Raw genomic sequence first — 23,310 nt, forward strand, 5'->3', positions numbered from 1 at the left:
TGACAAAGCTCAGTCCAGACTTACCAATAGATGAGCTTACGAGCTTTGGTCGAGCTTGGAAATGGTTTCATAAATCGATTGAAAAGTTTGTGCAAGTTAAATGTAAACAAGTAGGATATCAAATTTGATTTGAACAAAACTAGTTTCAAATGTAGAACCATTAGCCCCCCATGTAAAATGAATCATTGATGGATTTAATTTGATCATTCTTTGAATTCTTGTTTTTCAGTTCTGTGATTCATTGATTGATTTTGTTCCAAGAAAAGCCTCAAGTCGAGATAAGTGTTTGTGTTTTGATGCCTTGATGCGTTGACGACTTCTTTTGATGTTATGTTGATGAATTCCAATAGCTCGGACCATCTTGGTTCCCTTGGTATGGTACACTGTGCAATTGAACTATGGAGTGCCACCTTTTGTGACCACACTGTATACAGACAGCCACTATTTTTTGTAGCTCAGAGAGAGTCTCAGAAGAGTCTCAGAGCGACAGAGTCTCAGAAAAAGACTGATACTGTTACGCTCCCCACCAAATTGAACCCAAAAGGCCAACTGGGATGAAGATAAAAAAATGGGGCATGAATCATGATGGACAAAGAGATAACTGCCTGCAGCTGCAAAGTAGAAACAAGGATAAGATATCACATATCCTTCACGCGCACAAAGGACTACAGACTACTACAGAGATACGCATTAGAGGCTAGTCTAATGTTACAGGCTCAACATGATGGCCCACATGCACCAACATGCTTTGATCCATTGAGCACATAGTATGACAGCACCACGCCTGCAGAAATATCTGTAAAAATCCCTTCCGCGCGCAAAATTCACATTGATTGTGGGCACAGGCTCCTGATTTTGTATTGGCCAAAATTGAGGAATATCGTCCATCAAGGCTCCTCAGAGGTGAATTAGTCAGTACTACAAGACTAGAAAAATGAAGATAGGAAGAGATTAAAAACAAAAAATATGAAGACGTTATTTTCCTCTCCCTCGACTCGCAATGAGGGCATGGGCAGGTAGATTATTTAAGCTCAAGGATCGATGCATTCATTGATCCACTTGTCACGGTACATGACGAGCCTTCCTTTTGGACCTGTGTTTGAGTGTGTAGATAGAAGCATGGATTGAGAAACCAAAATCTTGATGCCAACAGATCAATATAAATAAAAAACTGACCATTCAGACATTGAACATTTGGTATCTCTTTGTCTGGACCTGGACAGTCTTTATCTGTCGAAAGCCCCCGAAATAAAAATATATGATAAGTTGATGAAGTTTAGATTGCGGAGAAGACAGAGTCCTGATAAATCGAATTGTGTTGCGTACCGGTACAAATCTAATGAAATGAGAAATGGATCATGCAAACATCACGCATCGTCGATATATCGTGTGTTGAGAGAAAAAAATCAGGCGTAAGAAACCCGAGCATTCGTGTCCGTCCAAAACAACTTTGGTAAAGTGGATGGGTAAGTGTCATAGACATCCGATGAAAGCTTACATCAGGAAATCGGATCTTCATCCCTTGTGATCGATCTCCAGCTCTGTAAATCCAGAAGTCAGTCCTCGAATGCGCGTTACAGTATATAGAGGTGGAGTGTCTCGCATGTCCCCAATTATAAACGCTGTTTGGATCCATGTAATCTTTACTATTGTTGATGGTCACCGCCTTGATAGTCACAGGCGTGCCAGTGATAAATGGGTGCATATCTTCGTACGCGTCTCTCTTTAAACAGCTTTCGGTTCTAGTCCAGGTAGCTGTAGCTTTACCGGTGAAGATATTGTGATGACTTGGATCTGAGTCTCCTTTATCTTGCCAACGCCAAAACATATCTGCAGTCTGAGGTGGGTGTGAATGGCCTGCCGAAGTCAACTAAGGAGAGCGAGACAAAAACAAAACCCTTCACTTTGAATTAACTTTGATAAAACTCTCAAAATTAATTATATGATTTTGTATTCAAAGGTGGCTTACGCTTGGTAAAAAGATACAGAGACCCAGAAAGATAGCTGCATGTGAAGATAACATGATATTGAGATTTGTGCTGATGTATGCGTGCGTTTGAAGCTTTGTCAAAAAGGCAAGAAAATACCCCTGCAATGCTTGGCTTGGTTGGTCAGGCCTTTGAAAGCTGCGTATGAGGGAAAGAAGATATCGTTCAGAAGAAGGAGAAAAAGCTACACTACGCGCAAGGAGAACCAATCAGAGGGGATGAGGATGGGATATGAGAAGTTGAAGGCCATTGGCTCGATACCCTGCTTTTGAGTACATCGCCTGGGCGTGGCTCATGTAAGCATCATATTCTTGTGCCTCACTACTCCAATCTTACAGACGCACCAAAGTCGGCTCTGGTGGGTCCATAGACCCTTTGGAAAATTTGGGAGAATTGGCACTCCATCACCTGGATCCTGGAAGTAGCACTGTCATCTGTTCCGCAGCCTGAGCAATTTTGACTCACTATTCTGTTTGATTGTCTGAAACGCAAATCATTCAACAAAGTTTCCTTCCAGACGTAAGTTCAAGGAGTACAAAAAATTCTCAATGATAGAAGGGTGACACAACTTTAAGCTATAGTCAAGTGCATTGCGGTTCAACAGCGCCTGGATCTCAAAGCACAATCACAGAACATCAGGGATTTTCTGTAACCTAATTGATCAGCTTGACTCATACGTTATGCGAAGTTTAGAGTGCTCGGTCTAAGAACATGAAAAGAGAGTCGAAAGCCGTACACATTGTACGCTCACCGTTGTGTTCTACATCTTTTGGAAGGTATTCACAATCTTGGCAATGACTTCTAGTAAAACATATCCTCAGAATGCAGACGGACAGGGACATGATTTTCCGATTATGTCACCACTTGACTCAAGATCTGAGCACATGGAAGTGGCGTCAAATCTACATCGTGCTACCAATGGATCACTCATTGAGAATTCCGCAGCTGAGTCAAAACACGCATATAGGCTTTGGAAGTATTTTGACCGATGCCAAGCTCGCATTTCTGCAAACAATTATGGTGATGTAAGGCCTATACATAGTTGATCATGTACCTGGCAGAACAAGAGGAAGAGGCAAACAAGGGAAATCCCGAGGAATGTTGTCACATGCACTTCAGCCATTTTTTCTCTGAGCTTGTGCTTTTGAGACCTGATCAACAAAAATCAATAAAAGAATCAAAACCAAGTGGTTGTAGTGATGAATTCGGCTGATGATGCCAACTTGTGAATGAACGTTGAGTGGAAAATTCTTCACTGACTGAGCTTCGTTCAAAAGTCTACCTTTCGTACTTTTGCAGGATCATTCTTGACTTCCGAAGATCAGATGGCGAGACGCCTGATTCAAACGACCATAGACAAAATTGGGTGCCTGATCAAGAAATTGAACAGCTCATTGATTTAATCAAGGACACCAGAAGTCTCGGTGGTACCTGAGCAGATAGGCACCCGAACCACATCCTCACCCAATTGGTATAAATAAAACCTCCTTCCTTCCCATCGCAACATAATTCCCACCATCATCTCATCCCAAATCACTTTACATCACTTACCAATCTCACTTCGAATCTTTTGATCCGATCTATCTTCCCTGAGCTAAACACTTTTATCTTACTTCTAATCGTTCATCTATCATCATCACTCATCATGAACTCTTCATCATCTCAACCATGCGTTCGTGCCAGAATTCTAACGGCATTAAAGTTATCAAACAAAGGTAACAAAGATTTAGGGATCTCATCCTCGAATTTCAAAGTCAGTCTTTACCTCTATTCTTGAGTTATGATGATGAGTTTACTGAGTATTGAACGCCATGATCTCAACCCATAGGGTTCGAAGGATTACGAGGAGTCCGCCAAGGGATCGAAACTAGTAAGTCTTTCTAACATCCTATCTTCTCTTCTGCTGCTGATCCTCGCTTTCACTCGTTTTCTCTGTCGATTTGAAAGGATGATTGCGATCCACTCTTGATCGCACTAGCTAGATCCATCAACACTTTGACATCTCATAAATATGCATGTCAAAGATCGGTAAGTGATTTTTTAATATTTCAAGATCAATTTTCAATCCTTCTGACATGGTTTTCACTATAGACCAAGGTTCCTATCCGTGTACCCGCTGGATTCCCGGTCAATCACAACTTCAGTCAAAGGTTGATCTATCACTTTGAGGATGTGAAGGACGAGACAGCAGAAATTGAAGAGGAAGATGACTTGGTTTGTCTCCATTCCGTTCATTTCTCTCCTTCTCTTTCTATATCTTTAAAATCTTCGGAATTGGATTTTGCTTACACGCATCTGATTTTCAATTTAGGCTTTAGGATACGAAGCTCAAACGAAACCTAAAGCGATGAAACGTTCACAATCGATCATTCCGAACTCTTCATCTCCAATGTCAGGAAATGGGGACGATGTGTTACGTTGCCCATCATCTACACCGATCAGGCACTCTAGCAGAGACAAGCACTCAAAGACGATGGTCCCAAGTGTCGTACAATCGGGTTTATCCTCTTCAAGTCATCGTCAGTTAGTAGGATCGGCTCGTACCTCTTATCTCACGACGCCATCTCTAACTTTACCATCAACAAGAAGGATTGATAAATCGAGTGGAACTCCTTCGCCTACAACTGGGATGATTCCAAGATTATCAAGTAAGATCAAGCAAGTGGCATGTCTTATCAAGCCAATCAATGACCGCGAGGCTATTCAAAAGAATGGTCTCCTTCCACCGTTTGATCTAACAGCTCCTGTTAGAAGACTTAACTACCAACCGTTCGTATTCAAAGCGATGTCAATATGAGTGGTTCATTTTATTTAGATCAACTTGTATTGGACACGCGCTCTGATTGTTCACTTGGTTCTTGTCTAGGATTTTATCTTGTTTGGAATGCTTTTTTGTCTTGAATTGTTATCCTGTTGTTCTTGATCTGATTTAAATCTTTCTCCTCTTGTATCTTGTAATCCTCTTCATTGTTTTTTGCATCTAAGCTCTTTCTCATATTCTATAATTACATTAAGATACTTTTTTTGTATCTGAGACTCGCGATGGTACTGGAATGATTCATTGACACGATTTGTGTTGATGAAGGTTTATTGAGGTGAGGTAGCTTTGGAGTCGTGCCTTTGTCAAAGGCACGACCCACTAGAAGAATCGACAAATGCCACAGATGTACGGCTCAGCCCCCTGTTGCCTTTTGGATGCCAGAACTTGCGGGAGTAACTCAGTCTGCTCCTTTGATGAACCTTGTTCTCTCCGCCTGACATGTATCTTGTTTGGTATGAGATGGATGGGTGCTAGTGTAAAAATTGAATAGAAACTGATGTCAATGATGTCATAACAAGGTCATATAATGGAATAATTTGTATTCAAAGCTGACTTCAAAAGGAACATTCATTGTGATACCCATTCCATAGAAACTCTCTTCACGTGTGAGGTTTTTATTTTGATTTTTAGGGCCTGTTCGGTTCCTTTTCGCATATTATATGCCCTGAAAACGAAATCTCATTTTGCCCCTATATGAAGGGGCAGATAGAGATATTCGTATTTCGGGAATTGAGATTACCAAACAGAAATCCAAACGGAGGTCAACAGACGTCTGTTGACCTCCGTTGATCATATCGCTGTTCGGTAATGATTGTAACGAGATGCAATCTGTTCGATTGCTCCCCCCAAAAAAATCAAAACGGTCATTAAAGACCCTCTTTGTTCTTCTCGTTCACCTACAAACGAGCTTCATAAAAAATCAAACAGTCATTAAAGACCATTCTCATCATTCTTCTCGTTCACCTACAAACAAGCTTCATAAAAAAAATCAAGGAATTGGAAACTAATATTGAATTTGATTCAATGGCCAAAAAGTGAATAAAAGGATCTATTGAATCAAGAACTAATAGGGATTTAATGATAGATCGATTGAATTGAGGACTACTAGCGAGTTCAATAGCCAGTTGGAGTAGATAAAAGAATCATGAAATTGGAAACTAATATCGAATTTGATAGCGAGTTTGATGAACTAGCTGGAGGAAGAATCTTCGAGGATAGCTGAGCAAAGGAGAGAGGAAAGGTGAGGAATAAAAAGAGACGTTGGAAAGAGGGTGTGCGGGTATCGAGATAAGGAGAAGGGTATGGACGAAGTAGATAGATTGGGGAGGGGCAGATTGAGAAAGAGGCTGTAGATACAGCCCAAAGGCTGTATCTCTATTTGGACGAATATCTGAAGATGTGCGATGAGATATTGACGTCACATATTCGAACCGAACGGCTATGTAAAAGCGACTATATGGGTAATATATGGTCCATATATTATATCACTGTATGTAACAATTTTGGTGTAAAAGTCGGTCACATAATATGTGACCGACCGAACCGAACGGGCCCTTAACTATATTAATTTCATATTTTGTCTTTCACGTTTTCTCCAGTTTTCTTAATTTCATCTTAACAAATCACGCTAAGTGACTACTCTAGTCTTTCAACCTTTTACCACATAACCTAGTATCAGAAAATACTAAGCTACTAAGCTACATGGTGTGTTTGGGGGGGCCGTTAGGCCGCAGGTCTCCAGACCGGGTAGGCTCTCTGCGTGGTCGGGTGTTGGGGCGGGTGGGATGGAAAAGAAAATTGACTAATTGAAATAATGAGATTGTGTTTGTTACCTGTTGTTTTATTCTAGAAGATAGTGAAGATGGGATGAAGGAAAGTTTTCTCTAAGGTAGAATTTCAAATTTGAAATTCCACCTTTTCGAAGTCTTCACAAGACTGTATGTCTTTTGGTCCGGTACCTCTATTCTGGTACCGGGTTGTGCCTCTTTCCGTTCATCCCTGAGTTTCTATGGAACTACACAGGTGCCGTCGTTCCTTTGGGCACCTGTTGCATTCCATAGAAACTCTCTTCACGTGTGAGGTTTTTATTTTGATTTTTAACTATATTAATTTCATATTTTGTCTTTCACGTTTTCTCCAGTTTTCTTAATTTCATCTTAACAAATCACGCTAAGTGACTACTCTAGTCTTTCAACCTTTTACCACATAACCTAGTATCAGAAAATACTAAGCTACTAAGCTACATGGTGTGTTTGGGGGGGGCCGTTAGGCCGCAGGTCTCCAGACCGGGTAGGCTCTCTGCTACCTCTTCTCGGGACGTATCGTCCGGAGCCTGCGGAGAGCCTGCCTCGGTATGTCCCGAGTGCGTATCTCCCCTTCTGTGTACGACTTCTTCTCCCACAAACCTGTCTGACTATGTCGATCTTCCATTCAATTGGATAATATCCTTCTCACTTATCCTTCTCACTTATGTTTTACTTGTCTCCCAACCCGCATAGGTAAAGGTACGCTACTCACTGCATTATACATGTTCTATCTCTTTCCCCTTTGTTTCCTATCTCCAAAACTAACGAAAAAAGGTTTTTTTTTTTTTTTTTTAATACTCATAATACAAAACGGTAAGCTTTTTAGTCTACTCGACATAATCTTTTTCTCTTTCACTCTTCTCCCTGTCTTGTATTTTCAATTTCATCGCTTCCCAAACGATCTTTGCATCATCTATATCTTCTGTCGTGTATTTTCTTAGATAAAGTTGATAGGCTTTCGACTCCCACCTACCGACCTTAACAATCTCATCCAATGGTTGCTTGTCGTTCCATTGGAACGTAGCCCCTCCTATTCGGAAGGAATGACCCGACAGGTTTGAATCTTGGTCATACTTCTTCCACACCTTCCTGTATATGTTCATTGCTGATGATTTCGCTAGTGTGTTCAATCTCCCTTTTTCATAGTAAGAGAACAACGGTAGGTGTATCGAAGGTACGGTGTATTCATCTATCAGTCGTATCATCGCCTTACAAGGACATAATAACGAAGGAATCTGGTCAATCTTCAACCACTGTATCTCCCCGGGTTTGGCGGTTTTTGCGTTGTATAAGGCTATCTTCATGTAAGTTCTTCCGCTATTAAAAAGCACATCTTTGTACGAAACTGATCTTTTCCCTTTAGTGTCTGAAACTAATTCTCCCAACCTTGCCATCCCCCAGAAAGCGATTAATGCCACCGTTAGTGCTATCCTTTCTTTCTGATCACCACTCAATAAGTCTTTTGCCAATTCAGCTAAGTGCCTTAAAGTTACCGCTGACTTCAGGGCTGACGTTGATTTCTCTTTCTCTTTTGCATCTGCATGGCTTGAAGCTTTCAGTAAGAGTTTAACAATTTTATCGTTTTCATTTGGGAAGGGTAGATTATGAAAGAGGTGCCAAGATCGGATGCCTGTGATGTACTTGGTAAGAGTTTTCGCTGTTATCTTGTGACTGGTATTCATGTTCTCTAAAACATTCTCGTCTTCTAAATTTAGATTGCATTGTCTACCTGCCCAAACTACGAATTCCCACAGCCTCTCCTGGCTCAACGGTAAAAGGTCTCCTTGCTTCATCCCTTGAACCTCACCGAACTTCTCTAATTTCCTCATCGCCGTGCTATAGTTTCCTAGCGTGGCTTGCGACCAACTTCCGCTCAACAGGTGTACTTTCACCGGGTTACTCTTCCATTTGAACTCCCTAGTTTGCGTAAACCAGAGAAGCAATTATTTTCAGTAAGTCAGAACCTTATTCCTAACCTCCAACCCTTCTAGGTATTTGTTCTGTTATATTTCACTTTTTTTTTTTTGCTTACCCTTTCACATCTTTCAAGAAATATTGGATCTTTTTCTGATCTATCACCATCTCTCTACCTCAGTTTCTTTCTAGCAACAGTGTGAGATTGACCGGGATTTCTATCTTGACTTCCAACGCTTCTTCTCCTACTTTCTTCACACCTCTTGACAAACTATCGGCCTCGTTTTCACCTGAAGATACCCTTCTCGCGGTGATCGAACACTTCAGTCGAGTAAGTTCTTTCTGAATTCTCTTCCACTCGTTGTTTACTAGCTGATTCTTTGACTTATGATTCTTTATTACTGCTTGTGTAGTGGTGTTATCCGTATAGACAATGAAATTTTGGTTCAAAGTTGGTTTTAATTGTTCTAGCATTAATAGGCCGAGTCGAACAGCAACGGTTTCGATCCACGCTATGTCACGCGTTCGATTCCCTTGTGATATCTCCCTGGACTTCCAACCTTCTTTTAACTTCATCCTGGACCACCTATCGCCTATCAGTATACCGACGCCGAACCCTGTACTCGCGTCTCCCACCCATCCGATTTCAGTGGGTTCTATATCTGGTTTCAACTGTAGTCTATCGAATTTCAAAAGTTCAGATTGCCATTCCTTTAATTCTTCTGTGGCACCATGTGTTAATTGCCTCATTGCTCTTGGATTAAACCATGATTTCTCGAAGTAATATAAATCCCAAAGGTAACATTTCATGAATGGTAAGATGTATGTCATGTGACTCAGCTGTCCTATGATTTTTTCAATGTCTAACTTACTAAACTTCTTTTCTGGTGTGAGTAGTTCCTCTAATTTTTCTAATCTTTCAATCTTCTTTTCTTCTGGTAACCGTACTGACTTATCTATTCCATTCCAAACGAATCCAAGGTACTTTTGTTCTATTGCCCAGTCGACAAACTTCTCCGCATTCGACTGAACTCCCATTCCTACGCTAATTTGGACCACATCTTCCATATTCAACACATCACCCTCTTTCTTGATGAACATATTATCATCCACCCACCGAAAAACTTGTTCTATTTTTAACAATTTCATGATTATATCTTTCCACGCGTCAGCTAACCATCTGAAAGTACCGCAACCCGCTACTCCTCCAAATGGTATCCTAGTGTCAATCCATATGTTTCCTTGGAAATCTTTTATGGTGAGAAATTTCCATTGCGATGGGTGAGTCGAACCCTGTCTGTAAGCCTTTTGCCAATCGAAGATTGCTAACAATAACCTAATACTCATATTCCTTTTGAAATAGCCTGCGACTACGTTAAAGTCATCCCAGGTCGTCGTAAAGTCATCTTTATCTACGAATGAATTTACCAATGGGAGTTCCTCGCCCTCTTTGTCGTACAGTAAGTTTTCTATAATTTCTTTCGCCCCATCTGATCGCCATATCTCCTCTTCTTCATTCTCATTTTCTTCACCTTCCATGACTGTCTTTCCTATTTCCTGTTTCTGTTTATGCTGATGTCTCTTATGGTTACTATTAGGGTAAGATAAGTCATTTATCATTCTTAAAGATCCATCGTTATTCGTCACACTCCCCATGGGGTTTGACCGGAAGAATCCCCATCGTTGGTATACAAAGTCGTGGGTAAATGGTCCAAAAATCCGTCCAAGTTTCCTTTCTTTCATCAGATTATTCATAATTTTATCTTGGACCAAGAGTGCAGACTTGTGATTGTCGGGGGTATACCATTTAAGGTCTCCTAGAAGGTGTTGTGGGATTCCTTGATGAAAACCTTCTGTAAGTCCTATCCATACTTTTCCCCATTTCTCCGACAATCCGCAACCATCTAATAGATTCTTCCATTCTTTTAGGTTCATCTCGCTCTTTACTTTGGTCGGCCAGTCTCGTATGTTTTGTGGGTCATTCAGATGATAATCAATATGATTCTTTTGATGACATTCTTTCTGATGTTCTTTAGTTATCAGGTCGTCAGGGTTGTTGGTAACTGTCACGTTTCTAGTTTGATCTCGCGGTCTCATGTCAATTGATACACTACGTGTCTCCTCTTCACAGGCAAAGTTTCTAAATCAAACCAAGTAGATTTCATAGCAGAACAGTAGAACAGAAATTTGCAACACCAGAACAACAGCACCTTACATCAGTTTATATTCTTTCACAATTCCTGCAACCCATAATTGAAAAAGAAACAAAATTACGACGCGCCCAAAGTGAAACACAAATTCTTAGATATGAAAGCAACAATTACAATGATGTGTGTATACTAGTCTCTCAAGATTTTTTTTTTTTTACTCACTTTGAACTAGAAGCTGTTGGTACATTTCCATTCTCAGCACCTTTAGTCACGTTGTTTTCACTCATTAATCTATTGAAACTCCCGGGACCGATGGATGGTCGTTCCCCACTTTGATGGTACTGGTTTCCACGACCAATTGAGTTTTGATGATTTCCTCCTCTCCCATTTCCTCGGTTGGATGTGTAAGTTCCATGATTTTGGAAGAAATTACTATGATTTTGATTTGGTGCGTTATTTCTATTATTATACCCATAGGGTTGATTGTTGTTCTGATAATAATTTTGACTAGTATGATAGTTTTGATGTTGTTTTTGTTGTTTCTTGTGATAATCTGGATCAAACTTGTTTCCTTTATAACCTCTTTCTGATCTTATAACTCCAGTGCTTCCTCTTTCTAAGGACAATGTACTCGGATTCGCTGGTTGGTTAGTATTCCAGACTTTCAAATTCCTTCCTGTCAGCATCTCGACTTGCATATTGGCTAATGCTCCAACCGTATCCCAGGAACTATGTGCTGGGTAGACTTTCCCGTCCATTGGATTCACATGTTGCATTGGTCCTCCAAAAACAAAAGGGTTGTCATCGTAAGCAAAATCATTAAAATGTTTCGAGTCTTTCTCAGCTTGATCTGCTAATCTCTTATCCAATGTTCCTACATCTGCCATTGAACCATTTTCTAAACGGTTCTCCCAGACATTCCTCCTATGTGCAATATCGTATCTCATTGCCGGTGGCCATTTTCCATAACAGTCTATTTGAATTTGTAATACGTTTTCCCGATGGGCTCGTAACCGAGGAGCAATTGGTGAGTCTTTTTGACTATCTAGTTTGTCAAACTTTTCTTCTTGGTATTTCACCATGAGGTTATATCGAATCGACCATTCAGCAAAACTTAGTCTGAATTCATTTAGGTACGGTGAGCCGACATATGGAATCACATCGGATGTACAACTTGCGACTTTTGCTTTTCTAGTCCTCATAAAGTTGGCGTCTTGTAGGATCCATTTTGGGCAGAAGATGGAAACCGGTACATGTGCTGTCTTATTAATCATTAAATCTTGCCAGTATTTTGATAGATTCGTTAAAAGGTGAGTGACTTGGTCGCCTATTTTCATTTTTGTATTAGAATCATTTTTCGTTTTAGTAACGTCTTTTGATGATGCTGATACTTCATTCTTCTCATTATTTATCACTATGTTGAGATCAAGATCTTGTAAGTCAACACTTTTCTGTCTAGTTTGGTTCTTGTCACACCATTTCTCATAACCTTTGCACAGGATTTCATATTGAGCTAAGTTGCTGTTCGTAACTGATGTTTGTATGTTGTGAATCCATTTCTTATGATTGATTTCGATATAGGCTGATTCTTCCATATCCTCATTCACTCTTCCTAATCACAGAAAATAGAACACATTTTTTTTTTTTTTTGTATTAGTATCACGTTTCACTTCACGGTCTATTTGTTCTTCAGGTTAATCTGTAAGATTTCCTTCTTGGTACAGGTTAATCATAATGATTTCCTTCGTTCATATTTTAGGTTAATCTTTTCGATTTCCTTCTTTCACATCATACAGGTTAATCATTTCGATTTCCTTCTTTTTCAAATATAGGTCAACCATATCTTCAATTGATTGAAGAATTTATTGGTTTCCTGCGTTTTATCTTTTCAGGTCAACCTCTGTTAGGTTTCCTTTATCACGTCTTAAACTAATTCTAGGTATGATCAGTCTTTCTGCTTTATAACTAAGACTCATGACCTCGATCACTTTTTTTTCTTTTTTTTGGATATGTTGGATTATTTCGGAAAAGACTGTGATCACCGAAACAAAGGAGGGGGAAAAGGAAAACTGGGATAACAGAAATAGGAAGAATGACATAATAGAAAGAATGGAATAATAGAGAGAGAAAGAAGGGGATAACAAAAAGAAAGGTATGTTCAAACATTGTCATCAGTACTAACCTAAACCTGTTACTAATCCTCGTTGATTATCATTTATCAAATGTTCGAATTGACCAAGACCTTGTCTATCTTCTCGTAAATTTCCATCTCTAAGTCTGTCATCTTCCATTTCTACTCCTTCCATTCTATTTCCGCCATCTTCTTTCTCTTCTAATTCGTTTGTTTCTTCTCCTCCTTCATCATTTCTTCTATCTCCATCTTCTTTCCTACCTCCACTATCTTCTTGTCTAACTTCTATATTAATTTCCGTTTTCTTTCCTTTTGCTTTTCTTCCTCCACGTGTTTTACTCGAAGATTGTTCCTTTTCATTTTGTTCTGACATGACGGTAGTCAGTGCTGTCCCTTTTGGTGGTAGGTCTGTGTTGTTACAGTTGTTTGCAAATTCTTGAGCTGACATGTTTGTGGATCTAAGATTTTATGTAATATAATCTAAAAGAAAATTGACTAATTGAAATAATGAGATTGTGTTTGTTACCTGTTGTTTTATTCTAGAAGATAGTGAAGATGGGATGAAGGAAAGTTTTCTCTAAGGTAGAATTTCAAATTTGAAATTCCACCTTTTCGAAGTCTTCACAAGACTGTATGTCTTTTGGTCCGGTACCTCTATTCTGGTACCGGGTTGTGCCTCTTTCCGTTCATCCCTGAGTTTCTATGGAACTACACAGGTGCCGTCGTTCCTTTGGGCACCTGTTGCATTGAATTCAAGTAAATATCCACTTTGTTACAGGTTTTATCAATATACATGCCAAGTATTTTGTATAAGAAGGACACTGAAGATCTTGATATAATGAAGAGTTGACAATCAGCCCAATTCAAGACTCTCAACATTTTTTTTCTTGGTTGATCAATATCAATTTGCGCTCATGTCAAAAATCTCATCTACTGCTATTCAAGCCGTCACCCGGCGACTATCCGGCGACTATCCGGCGACCTCTGGGCATTCCGAGCACCGACCCGACGGGTATTTACAGTATCCGGACTCGTCGGAGAAAAACCGGACGGTTTTTTTTTCAAAAATCATCCATTCAACAACCGAGCCAAATATCCGGCGGATATCCGGCAATCTGGTCGAAAAAACCTCCGTAGCTGGGAATTGAACCCAAAACCGGGGCTACCCGGGTAGTTCTTTGGCCGTCCCGGGGCCATATCTCGCTTTTTTCTTTTTCCATCTTCCGAAGTGCCCTCACTCAAGTCTCAGACCTTATTTTTTTTTTTAGATTTTTTTTTTCAAATTGAACTGGGAATCAAGAATTGACATTCACAGAATCTCGATTCTTGATGGAATTACCGCTCAATCATCTCTATTATAGTTATTCAGAAACCACCTCGTACCACCTAATCACCTTCAAATTAAACTTAAATCAATATGTCTTCAGGCCCAGGGACCATTACAGACACAGCCTCACAAGCCGATCATTCCAATATCGGAGACACATCAAATACAACTTCTCGTCCGAATACGAGCTGGGTTTGGAGGTATTTCAAAAAGCTACCAGATAAAGACTTCAATAAGTGTTTTTTTCAAATGGCGGACGGAAAGGACTGCGGGAAGGAGTTAGCCCGTGATAAGAAGGGCAGTACATTGTCTATGAAGAATCACCTCGAAATCAAACACGGCGTCCGCAATGGCATGTTACCTGATCAAGGTAACATCATTGGCGCTTTCAAGAAAGCCAAAACAGCACATGTTGTGAGTTGTACTTCTTTTGAAAGAAAAATCATTATCGATACTTACGTAGAATCTTTTTAACTTGTGTAAGAATAAACTCAACACCACCAGTCTCAAGACGAGTGTCTGTTATTTCATCGCCGATTGTGATCTCCCCTTTTCAATAGTCAAAAAACCATCTTTTCAAAAGCTCTTGGCACTCTGTAGCCCTCATGTATCCGGAATGCTAGGCAAACGGACTGCAACTGCTAATCATGCGTAGAATTTATTATTATTACAAAGACTTCATCAAGAAGTCTTACTTTGGACCTTGCAAATCGATTGCGATAACTCAAGATGCCTGGACTTCGCCAAACAACGTACCCTTCATGTCACTCACTGGTCACTTTATCAACGAAAACTGGGAATTATTGGATCTTAGCCTAGGTATTGCAGAAATAAAAGGTATGTTTTATACTCCTTTTGATTCAGCCAATTCAATTTGACTGATTGAATGAACTCCAGGTGCACATGATGCAAGAAACTTTGCTGGTATCATCATCAATTATTTGAACAAATACGATCTCTCAAAGAAGTTGAGTGCGATGACCGCGGACAACATCAGCACGAATGCCGCAATCGGACGCGAAATTGGTTCGACTGAAGGCATTGACTTTGATCATACCACCCAGGTACATGGGTGTGTAGCTCATGTCATCAACCTCGCCGCGAAAGAAGGCTTAAAGGTGTTTGGCAAGGTTTTCGATGACAATGAGGCTGCATCCAATTCGAACATCCACGATCTTATTGACCCACCCGATGTGTATCAAGTTAATCTCAAGACCATCTATAATCGATGCCATGGTTTAGTGACATGTACCCGCTCAAGTCCTCAACGTGCTCAAGTGTTTGCTAACATCGTCAAGATGCGACACAAAGTCGCTGTGGCAATGGCATCTGCAGCTGCCTCTAACTCCACCGGTGCTGTCGAACATCCTACCGATTCTGTGGACGATGCGGACCAGGATGCAATTAACTATATGTTAGAAGATCCGACAATTGATCACGTTCGGCAAGCTCCAGCCAAAAAAAACACTAACCTTGAAGTTGTAACTCGACTTGTGGTCGACGTTCCAACGAGATGAAATTCATCGTATCACATGTTTAGAAGGCTTCTACGTCTCAAAGACTCATGCGATGAGTTTTGCAAGGGTCAAGATTTCAAAAAATACGCTCTCTTACCTCTTGAGTGGAATTATGTCCAACAGATGTGTGAATTCTTGGAACCGCTCAGTGAAGCCACTGAGATACTTTGTAAATCAAAGTTCCCAACGATGCATCAAGTCGTCCCTATATATATTGTAGTTTTACAAGGACTCAACTCGGTAAGCCTTTTTTTAAATCAAAATCACATCACCATTTGCTAATTTGTTCAACTTTAATAGGTTGCTGGACGATATGATTTCGATCAATTGAAACCTGCATCCAAAAGCATGATTGCTAAACTTGAAGATTATTTCAAGAAAGTGCTCACCAAACCGGCACCAATCTGTGCCACCATACTGGATCCTCGTCTCAAGTTAAACTATTTCCAAGTTAGTACCAATCTAATCTTTCTACTTCATCTTTGTACTGATCAAAATATTCATTGAACCAGGAACGAGCAATGCTCTTTGCCAAGTATGATGTCTATGTTTCAGACTTTAGGTCAACTTTTGAAGGCGAGGCCAGGAAATTTCAAACCGAAGCACCGATTACCACATCGATTTCTACCAAACAATCACCTCTTGCAACGTCTACCTCACAATATTTTGAAGACGCAATCTTTCACACTCGAGACAACTCACAAGAGCATTCAATAGAAAGTGAGGTTGCTCAATACCTCGGCGACAAGCTTGAAAGCCGTGACACTCATGTGTTGACATTTTGGAAAGAACGCATGTCCATCTATCCTGGTTTGGCCAATATGGCGATGGTGTATCTGGCTATTCCAGCAACTAGTTGTCCTTCAGAGGGCCAGTTTAATAAAACTAAACGGATCTTGGGCTCTCAGCGTAGTAGCTTGTCAAGTCTGCATGTTGAGACACTTTTTTGCGTAAAAGATTGGCACCGAATTTTTGGGCCTTTGAAAATTCCTACTCTTATTGAACTTGATGGTGATGAAAATAGTGCTTGATTTGTGGTCACCCCGCTTGTTTTTTTTACAAATTTTTATTATGTTTTAACCTACAACAATATGAAATACACGCCTGCCTTTTGGACTGATATCCGCCGGATATCCGTCAAAAATCAGCTTTTCTGGCCCCTTCATTCGACTACCGGACCGACCGGTTATCCGGCCACCGGATGGTTGGAAGGTCCTATCCGTCACCCGGGTCCGACGGTTGCTCCGAGGGATATCCGTCGGATTTTCGGTTCCGGGTGACGGCTTGAACTGCTATGGGTCAATTTCATCTCTCTACTTCCATTCAAATTGTGTTACACCTCCAACTGCTTATCAAAGGATTTGTCAATATGAGCTCTTTCTCCAGGTTCAACAAGCCTTCCCACTCCCAGTCCAGCTCATCACCCCTTCTTTTGATTGACCATGAAGCAGCTGAGAGCAGCTGGGCAGAAGGTGATCCAAAACGGACTCTTCATGTTTCTTAATTTTCCTCAAAGATAATTAACAATATGGGCTCTTTTGCTTCAGTAGAATACATGTCTCACAGCCAGCATGCCTCAACAAGCCCCCTGTCAGCTCCCAAGCTCTCAAGCAGGAAGAGCCAGAAGAGCTACACTTTTAATAATAAAAATAAATAATAAAATTTTCATTTCCTTCCATAAGTATAAAGAGGAAAGCACATGTGATACTATACTTTAATAAAATTACAACTTCTAGACCTAGTTTCAAAGGTCGTATAAAAAAGACATTCAAACATATGCATTTTAGAGATTAACATCTAAAATCTAAAGAACCATATTCTTACCTTCTCTAATCTAAGGAATGACCTAGCTAGAGAAGTTCTCGAAAGAATAGTAAAGAACACCCGAGTCACCGATGAAAGAGACTAGGCCGGAGAAAAGGGACGCTTATGAAACTACTAGTAAGAAGGTTGATAAAGAATACTATAGATTAGCTAATGCCAAGGAAGAACATGAAGTAATTGATACTAAGACGACTCACAAGCTAATGATGATTATCTAACTAATCAAAGTTGCCAAGAGACCAATCCTGAGAATCTGTCAATGGAGAAGTAGACGAGTTAAGGTGTAGTGTCGAAGACTCAACAAATTAAATTCACTTTACGTAAAATCAAGAGGTATTAGTTCGGAGCAGTAAGCTCCAGAGAAAAGAAACCTATGGTCAACCACAAGCGATACGAGTAGAGTCTAGGAGTATAAATACCCGACTGATAAGCAAGATAGAAAGACGGCACCTGATTTTACCACTGCTATCTTTTATTTAGATCACATCTAAAACTAGGAGATCCCTTATCTTTTGAAATACCCGTTCTGAAAGAAATTCCCAAAGAATAACTTTAGACCCTTATATTTCAACAGATTCTAAATCAGCGTCAAATTTTCTTTATAACTTCTTAGCTAAAATTCTAGAGAACTCCTATCCTTCGAACGTAATCTAGGTTAGTCAGTTTCTTCATTTTCTACTGGTCAAGGACCCAGTTTTTGTGACCTCTTGGTTGGCAAAATCCCTGTCGATTTGATCGCAGGCTACTCATTGTCTTAGGACTTGAGAAGAACTACGGCTCAGGCCAGACCAGCTATCATCTGCTAAACAAGCAGTGGGCCTGTAGTTCGAAGTACCTTACCAAGGAACCAAGGAGATTGAATCATTAGCTAACATCCTTCTGTTCGGTTCTAACAACTCTACTAGAAGGAACAGTGTGTATTCCCCGTGACCAGCGGAATAACTTGTCAGGACTCACGTACGGAGTTGATAGACTAGACCTTTCTGTACGTCATATCATTAGCCACCCTGACAATTGGGGGCCTCATCGAGTGCTAATAGCCCGAGACTAACAAGAAAAACACGTGCTTCAGTTTTTTTTTTATCATTTTTTCGCTTTTAGTTCCAAAAAACCAATTAAAAACCCATAAAAAAATCATCAATTTTTTTTTTCCAGTTATTAGTCAGAAAGTTTTTGTTGTTTGTTTTCTTTTTTCGATTTGATCAATTAGCCTTAGGATATCTCCTAAGAACTACCATAGTACTCTTCCTTTTTGTTACCATTATTCAAAATTTTGGACGCAGTACACCTAGCGTTATCGGAGCTCCTACACTGCCAGCATTAAAGAGGTTCCCAGATGGGAATATGGGTCGTAGGAATCAGACAGCCTTTGTGACTACATATATTACAATGGCGGTCTGATCCCCACAACCCATATTCCCATATGGGAACCTCTTTAATGCTGGCAGTGCTAGAAGTTAACAAAACCTTAGGAAATTTAATCTTCGCATTCGTCAGAATCAAGATCTCAGGAGAACCGACACCAGCAAACCTGTATAGAGACCTCTGGAGACTGGGTAAGAAGTTGAAAGCCTTAGCAAGTAAATTGGAATCAGAGGAATACAAGTTAGTACGACAATTTTTCTTTTTGTAAGAAAAGATTAAGCGTACTAAATAAAAACCTTGTTCACCTAGTGAGCAACACGCACCAGCCCAATCCAGCTCTAACAAAGGACTTACAGGCAGTAGGCAGAACCCCATCCAACTCGTCAGTCCTGAACCCCAACAACCAGCAAGCCCAGGATCGTATAACGGGTACAACCCACACAAAGACATCAAAGATCTTGTCTATAGGTCAACCTGGTAGATAACAACTACTGCTATCTATTCTTTTCTGAGCGCGAACTGATAGTAAGGATGCCACCTAGAAAATCCGATCGAGTCAGATCAATCGAGAGCCAGTTCGGTAGACCCAACTACAGTGACAGCAACCAAAGGGCAAGTTCCGTTAACTCAATCCCAGGGCGACGCAATGCAAGAGGACCCACCTGTCGATCAGTCACCACCGACGGTCCCCCAAGAACAACAACGTCTACTGATCACCTTGCACGAACACAATTTCAAGAATTGGAAGACTGCCCAGGACACCAATCCCAACAACGCCCGCCAGATCACGATCTTTCTTGGATTGTGGAAGATGTCACACGACGCCTTGACAACAATCCTAGGGAAGGAGGAAGTCCAGAAGGGGAGTTTGGGATGGGATCCGTATGTCGAAGAGAGGAAGCTCTTAGCAAAAACGAGCAACGGGTTCATCGGATTGAACCAGAACCCTCACGGATCACCAGACCCCAACAGACCCTACCGATCCTTAGCTCAAATCGAGACCCAAGAACCGACTCAGTCGATGTCGTCGGCAGGACCAGTCCGAAACGACAATCACCAACATACCAAAGAACTGTACAAGAAATCTCCCCAAGCACAAGCGGATACCGACAACATGCACTCGATGCTAGCGTTCAGCAAAGCTTACTATCGAGCAGTGAAAGGCATCAGCAAGTCCAAAAACAAAGGACAACAGAAGAACCACAAAGACCAAGCTTAGATGCAATGCATAATGTCTTCTTATCTACACCCAGTCCGTTCCTATCTTCGCGTAGAGTCTTGTGTGATCAGAATCCTGTAACAGATACAGTTGTAAACAGTTTTGCTATTAGACATACGTTAGATAAGAAAGTTGTTCAACCAACTACGGGTTGTAAGCAAATAGATTACATGATAAGTAATAATGATCGAAGCATGAGCAGTTTAAAAACTGACATACCATCTCTTGAGAGCCAAACGTTGAAACAAGAAATAGCCCAAGTTCCAATTTGTGAGAGTACCCAAGTCCCAATGGTGAGAACTAATGAACAAACACACGTATCAAACCGAAAAGCTCTAGATTTTTCTACAGATGAGGTTTCAGTAGTACAAAAAGCTGTAGAAATAGAAAAACAACGAAATATCCCTCTGAACCAAGGACGAAAAGATACGATGAATCCGAACAAATCAGACAATGTACCGCGCCATAAGACACCAGTCATCACGACTATACTGAATGAACCAAAAGTTCAAACCAAGAGCATCGAAGACATCATCAGAGAAACAGAAAACAGTGTTTCACCTTTTGTAGCGGCAGGACCCGTAAGAGAAATAGATCAAGCAAGCGCAGCCTCTTTCGACAGAGATTTTAGCCTGACTAATAAATTCCAACAACTGAGACTCCAGACAGATAGTTTGTCAAACAAATCATCGCCACGCATTGTAGACCATAAAGAGGATATCCCTACTATGATGGTGAACCTTAAGAAATCACTAGAAGATAAGATGGACGAGAACATACGTTTAATCAGTGAGAAATGGGATTTCGGCATAAATATGCTGAATGACGAATTTAATCTAAATTTTGATGATATCAAGAATGACGTGTTGACGACACGGGAAGACTTACTCCGACATAATACCACAGCAGCATGCGGAGAATGTCAGTGCGAGAAAATAATTGAAGCGCAAGGATTAGCATGTAAACAAATGATTGAGATCCATAGCACACACCTTAGCGAAATGATGTGTAGGTTAGGAGAGAAACTAGATCATCAAGCACACCAAGTGGTTTTGCTCCATATGAATGTGACACGAATTGTATCAATGCTGAATAACAAAGCCAAGAAAGAAACAGATCTGAAGGAGGAAATTATCGGAAATAATCCTTTCGCAGAGTATATAACAGTTCGCAAAGACGAACAGCACGATGATGTAAGATTCACAAATCAACCAGATACAGTAAGATTCACAAATCAACCAGATACAACAAGCAATCCGTATACTCCGAATACTAAGGTACAGGAAGCTGAGGGTAGAATGGAGAAATTGTTATCTCCGGAGGCCGAAGAACGGAGATGTTATGGACAGACTTGGGGGTTTTTGGCGACGAGGGTCAAGGGAGTTCTGGTGAGGATTTGTATCTATTACCAGTCTTCCTATGTGGATTGTCGGATGAGGGAAAATCTGTACAGGCAATGTATCTACAACTATAAGATGGTTCTCGAGCTTGTGACATGTAATGTGAATATGTCACTCAAGTGAAATAGAACCAGTTCATAACATTATCCCCCCTTTAATGCCCAAGCTTCCTCTTGCAAGCTCTGCATTCTTTCCACGGGCTGCGTTAAAAAACCCAGTGGGAAAAAGCATAGCCCTCTCACTTCTTCCGCCTTCTCCTTTTGTACTTATTTGTTGCGTCGGGATATTTTAAATTAAACTCATTAACTAAATCTTGACTATTCTTGAGGTTGATTTCGGGTTCCCATGAATTGTTTTCCTTGCCAAATCCTTTCCAACTCACAAAGTATTCCTTCTTGTTGTACCTTCTTCTACAATCTAGTATCTCGTTGACTTCCCATTCTTCTTCATCCTGTATTATGATTGGTTCGACTGGGGGTTGTTTTCGTTGATGTATTGTATCCGGGTTATGTTTCCTGAGTACAGAGACATGAAATACAGGATGGACGCTTTTCATGGAAAGAGGGAGATTCAATTTATAAGTAGAATTTGATATCTTTTGGATAATGAAGAAAGGACCTAGCCATCTATTTTCTAATTTTGGGCTTGGCCTAGTTGTCGAAATGTTTCGTCCGTTCAACCAGACTTGGTCTCCTACTTCCCATCTTGGTGTTTGTTGTACTCTTTTGTCAAATTGTTCTTTCATCTTCTCTTGAGTTAATTCTAAACATTGATTTAATTCAGATTGCACTTCGGCGAGTGTTTGCATCCTCTTCTCTACTGCTGGCACACACTGTTCAGCTGATGGTACTTTGTTGAATGATGGGTTAAATCCATAGTTAGCTTTAAACGGTGAAATGCCCGTGGATTCATGGTCTTTGTTGTTATACGAGAACTCAGCTGTGGGCAGTAGACTTTCCCAATCGTCTTGTCGATATTTAACGAAATGTCGTAAATATTGTTCGATTACTTTATTGACGATCTCGCTTTGACCGTCTGTACGTGGGTGGAAAGCGGTTGACGGGTGAAGGCGTATACCTAGGCGTTTGTCAATTTCTTCCGTGATCTGTGAAATGAAAATACTACCCCTATCTGAGATTATCGTCTTGGGAGTTCCATGAAGCTTCCATACGTTCTTCATCATGAGATCTGCTAGGTCTTCAGCCGACATTGATTCAGTACAAGCAATGAAATGACTCATTTTCGTTAATCTATCCACCACGGTTAATATGCTGTCGTAGCCGTTTGATGCAGGGAGGCCGGTGATAAGGTCATATGAGATATCCGTCCACGGGCCAGCCGGTATCGGTAATGGCTCCAGAGTCCCAAAGGGTTTCTGTGTGGTTGATTTAACCCTTAGACAAGAGTCACAACCGTCCACGTACCTGTTGACGTACGCTTTCTGAGATGGCCAGATGAAGCTTCTCCTGACCAATCCGAGAGTCTTTGCTCGACCTGGGTGGCCCGCAAGCAATGAGTCGTGTCTGCTTCTTAGTATTGAGTATTTGATGTCGTCGACGTCAGGTACCTCTATTCTACCTTGGTTGTAGAGGATACCATCTTGTACTTTGTAATGCTTCAAAGCTGCTTTCGTCTTGGCTGATATCGGGTTCAAGGTTGCGTTCATCAGTTCCCCTATCCTGTCACACTCTTTGCTTGCGTCTCTGATTCGTTGTATAATTTGATCATCCGTAGGAATGTCCGGTGCCTTAGTGTCAGTTTCAGCGATGCCCAATACATCCACCTCAAACCAGTGCTCAGAATTGTCGAGTGCAACCACTTCATCTTCGAAGAACCCCTCTACGCTAGC

General features: G+C 40.7%; 6 protein-coding genes across 6 annotated transcripts; 3 read left to right on the plus strand and 3 right to left on the minus strand.

Annotated features, from left to right (window-relative positions):
- Positions 1-1,031: 1,031 nt before the first annotated feature.
- On the minus strand, positions 1,032-2,023 carry MELLADRAFT_108373 (uncharacterized protein; the record flags this gene model as incomplete). Its single annotated transcript, XM_007412261.1, has 5 exons — positions 1,032-1,093; positions 1,177-1,230; positions 1,327-1,336; positions 1,499-1,870; positions 1,970-2,023. The coding sequence occupies 5 exons, from the start codon at positions 2,021-2,023 to the stop codon at positions 1,032-1,034; spliced, it is 552 nt and encodes a 183-aa protein (XP_007412323.1).
- Positions 2,024-3,633: 1,610 nt separating this feature from the next.
- On the plus strand, positions 3,634-4,785 carry MELLADRAFT_64812 (uncharacterized protein; the record flags this gene model as incomplete). The annotated part of the gene is made up of 5 exons (XM_007412129.1): positions 3,634-3,741; positions 3,817-3,858; positions 3,936-4,016; positions 4,080-4,202; positions 4,300-4,785. The coding sequence occupies 5 exons, from the start codon at positions 3,634-3,636 to the stop codon at positions 4,783-4,785; spliced, it is 840 nt and encodes a 279-aa protein (XP_007412191.1).
- A 6,111-nt stretch (positions 4,786-10,896) lies between these two features.
- Positions 10,897-11,376, minus strand: MELLADRAFT_108375 (uncharacterized protein; the record flags this gene model as incomplete). The annotated part of the gene is made up of 1 exon (XM_007412260.1): positions 10,897-11,376. The coding sequence occupies one exon, from the start codon at positions 11,374-11,376 to the stop codon at positions 10,897-10,899; it is 480 nt and encodes a 159-aa protein (XP_007412322.1).
- Positions 11,377-12,558: 1,182 nt separating this feature from the next.
- Positions 12,559-13,257, minus strand: MELLADRAFT_108376 (uncharacterized protein; the record flags this gene model as incomplete). Its single annotated transcript, XM_007412259.1, has 2 exons — positions 12,559-12,710; positions 12,861-13,257. The coding sequence occupies 2 exons, from the start codon at positions 13,255-13,257 to the stop codon at positions 12,559-12,561; spliced, it is 549 nt and encodes a 182-aa protein (XP_007412321.1).
- Positions 13,258-19,488: 6,231 nt separating this feature from the next.
- MELLADRAFT_64814 (uncharacterized protein) lies at positions 19,489-20,061 on the plus strand (the record flags this gene model as incomplete). Its single annotated transcript, XM_007412130.1, has 1 exon — positions 19,489-20,061. The coding sequence occupies one exon, from the start codon at positions 19,489-19,491 to the stop codon at positions 20,059-20,061; it is 573 nt and encodes a 190-aa protein (XP_007412192.1).
- A 290-nt stretch (positions 20,062-20,351) lies between these two features.
- MELLADRAFT_64815 (uncharacterized protein) lies at positions 20,352-21,285 on the plus strand (the record flags this gene model as incomplete). Its single annotated transcript, XM_007412131.1, has 2 exons — positions 20,352-21,254; positions 21,277-21,285. The coding sequence occupies 2 exons, from the start codon at positions 20,352-20,354 to the stop codon at positions 21,283-21,285; spliced, it is 912 nt and encodes a 303-aa protein (XP_007412193.1).
- Between the last annotated feature and the right edge of the window lie 2,025 nt (positions 21,286-23,310).

Source organism: Melampsora larici-populina (genome assembly GCF_000204055.1).
Source record: "Melampsora larici-populina 98AG31 unplaced genomic scaffold MELLAscaffold_29, whole genome shotgun sequence".
In the NCBI taxonomy this organism is placed as follows: domain Eukaryota; kingdom Fungi; phylum Basidiomycota; class Pucciniomycetes; order Pucciniales; family Melampsoraceae; genus Melampsora; species Melampsora laricis-populina.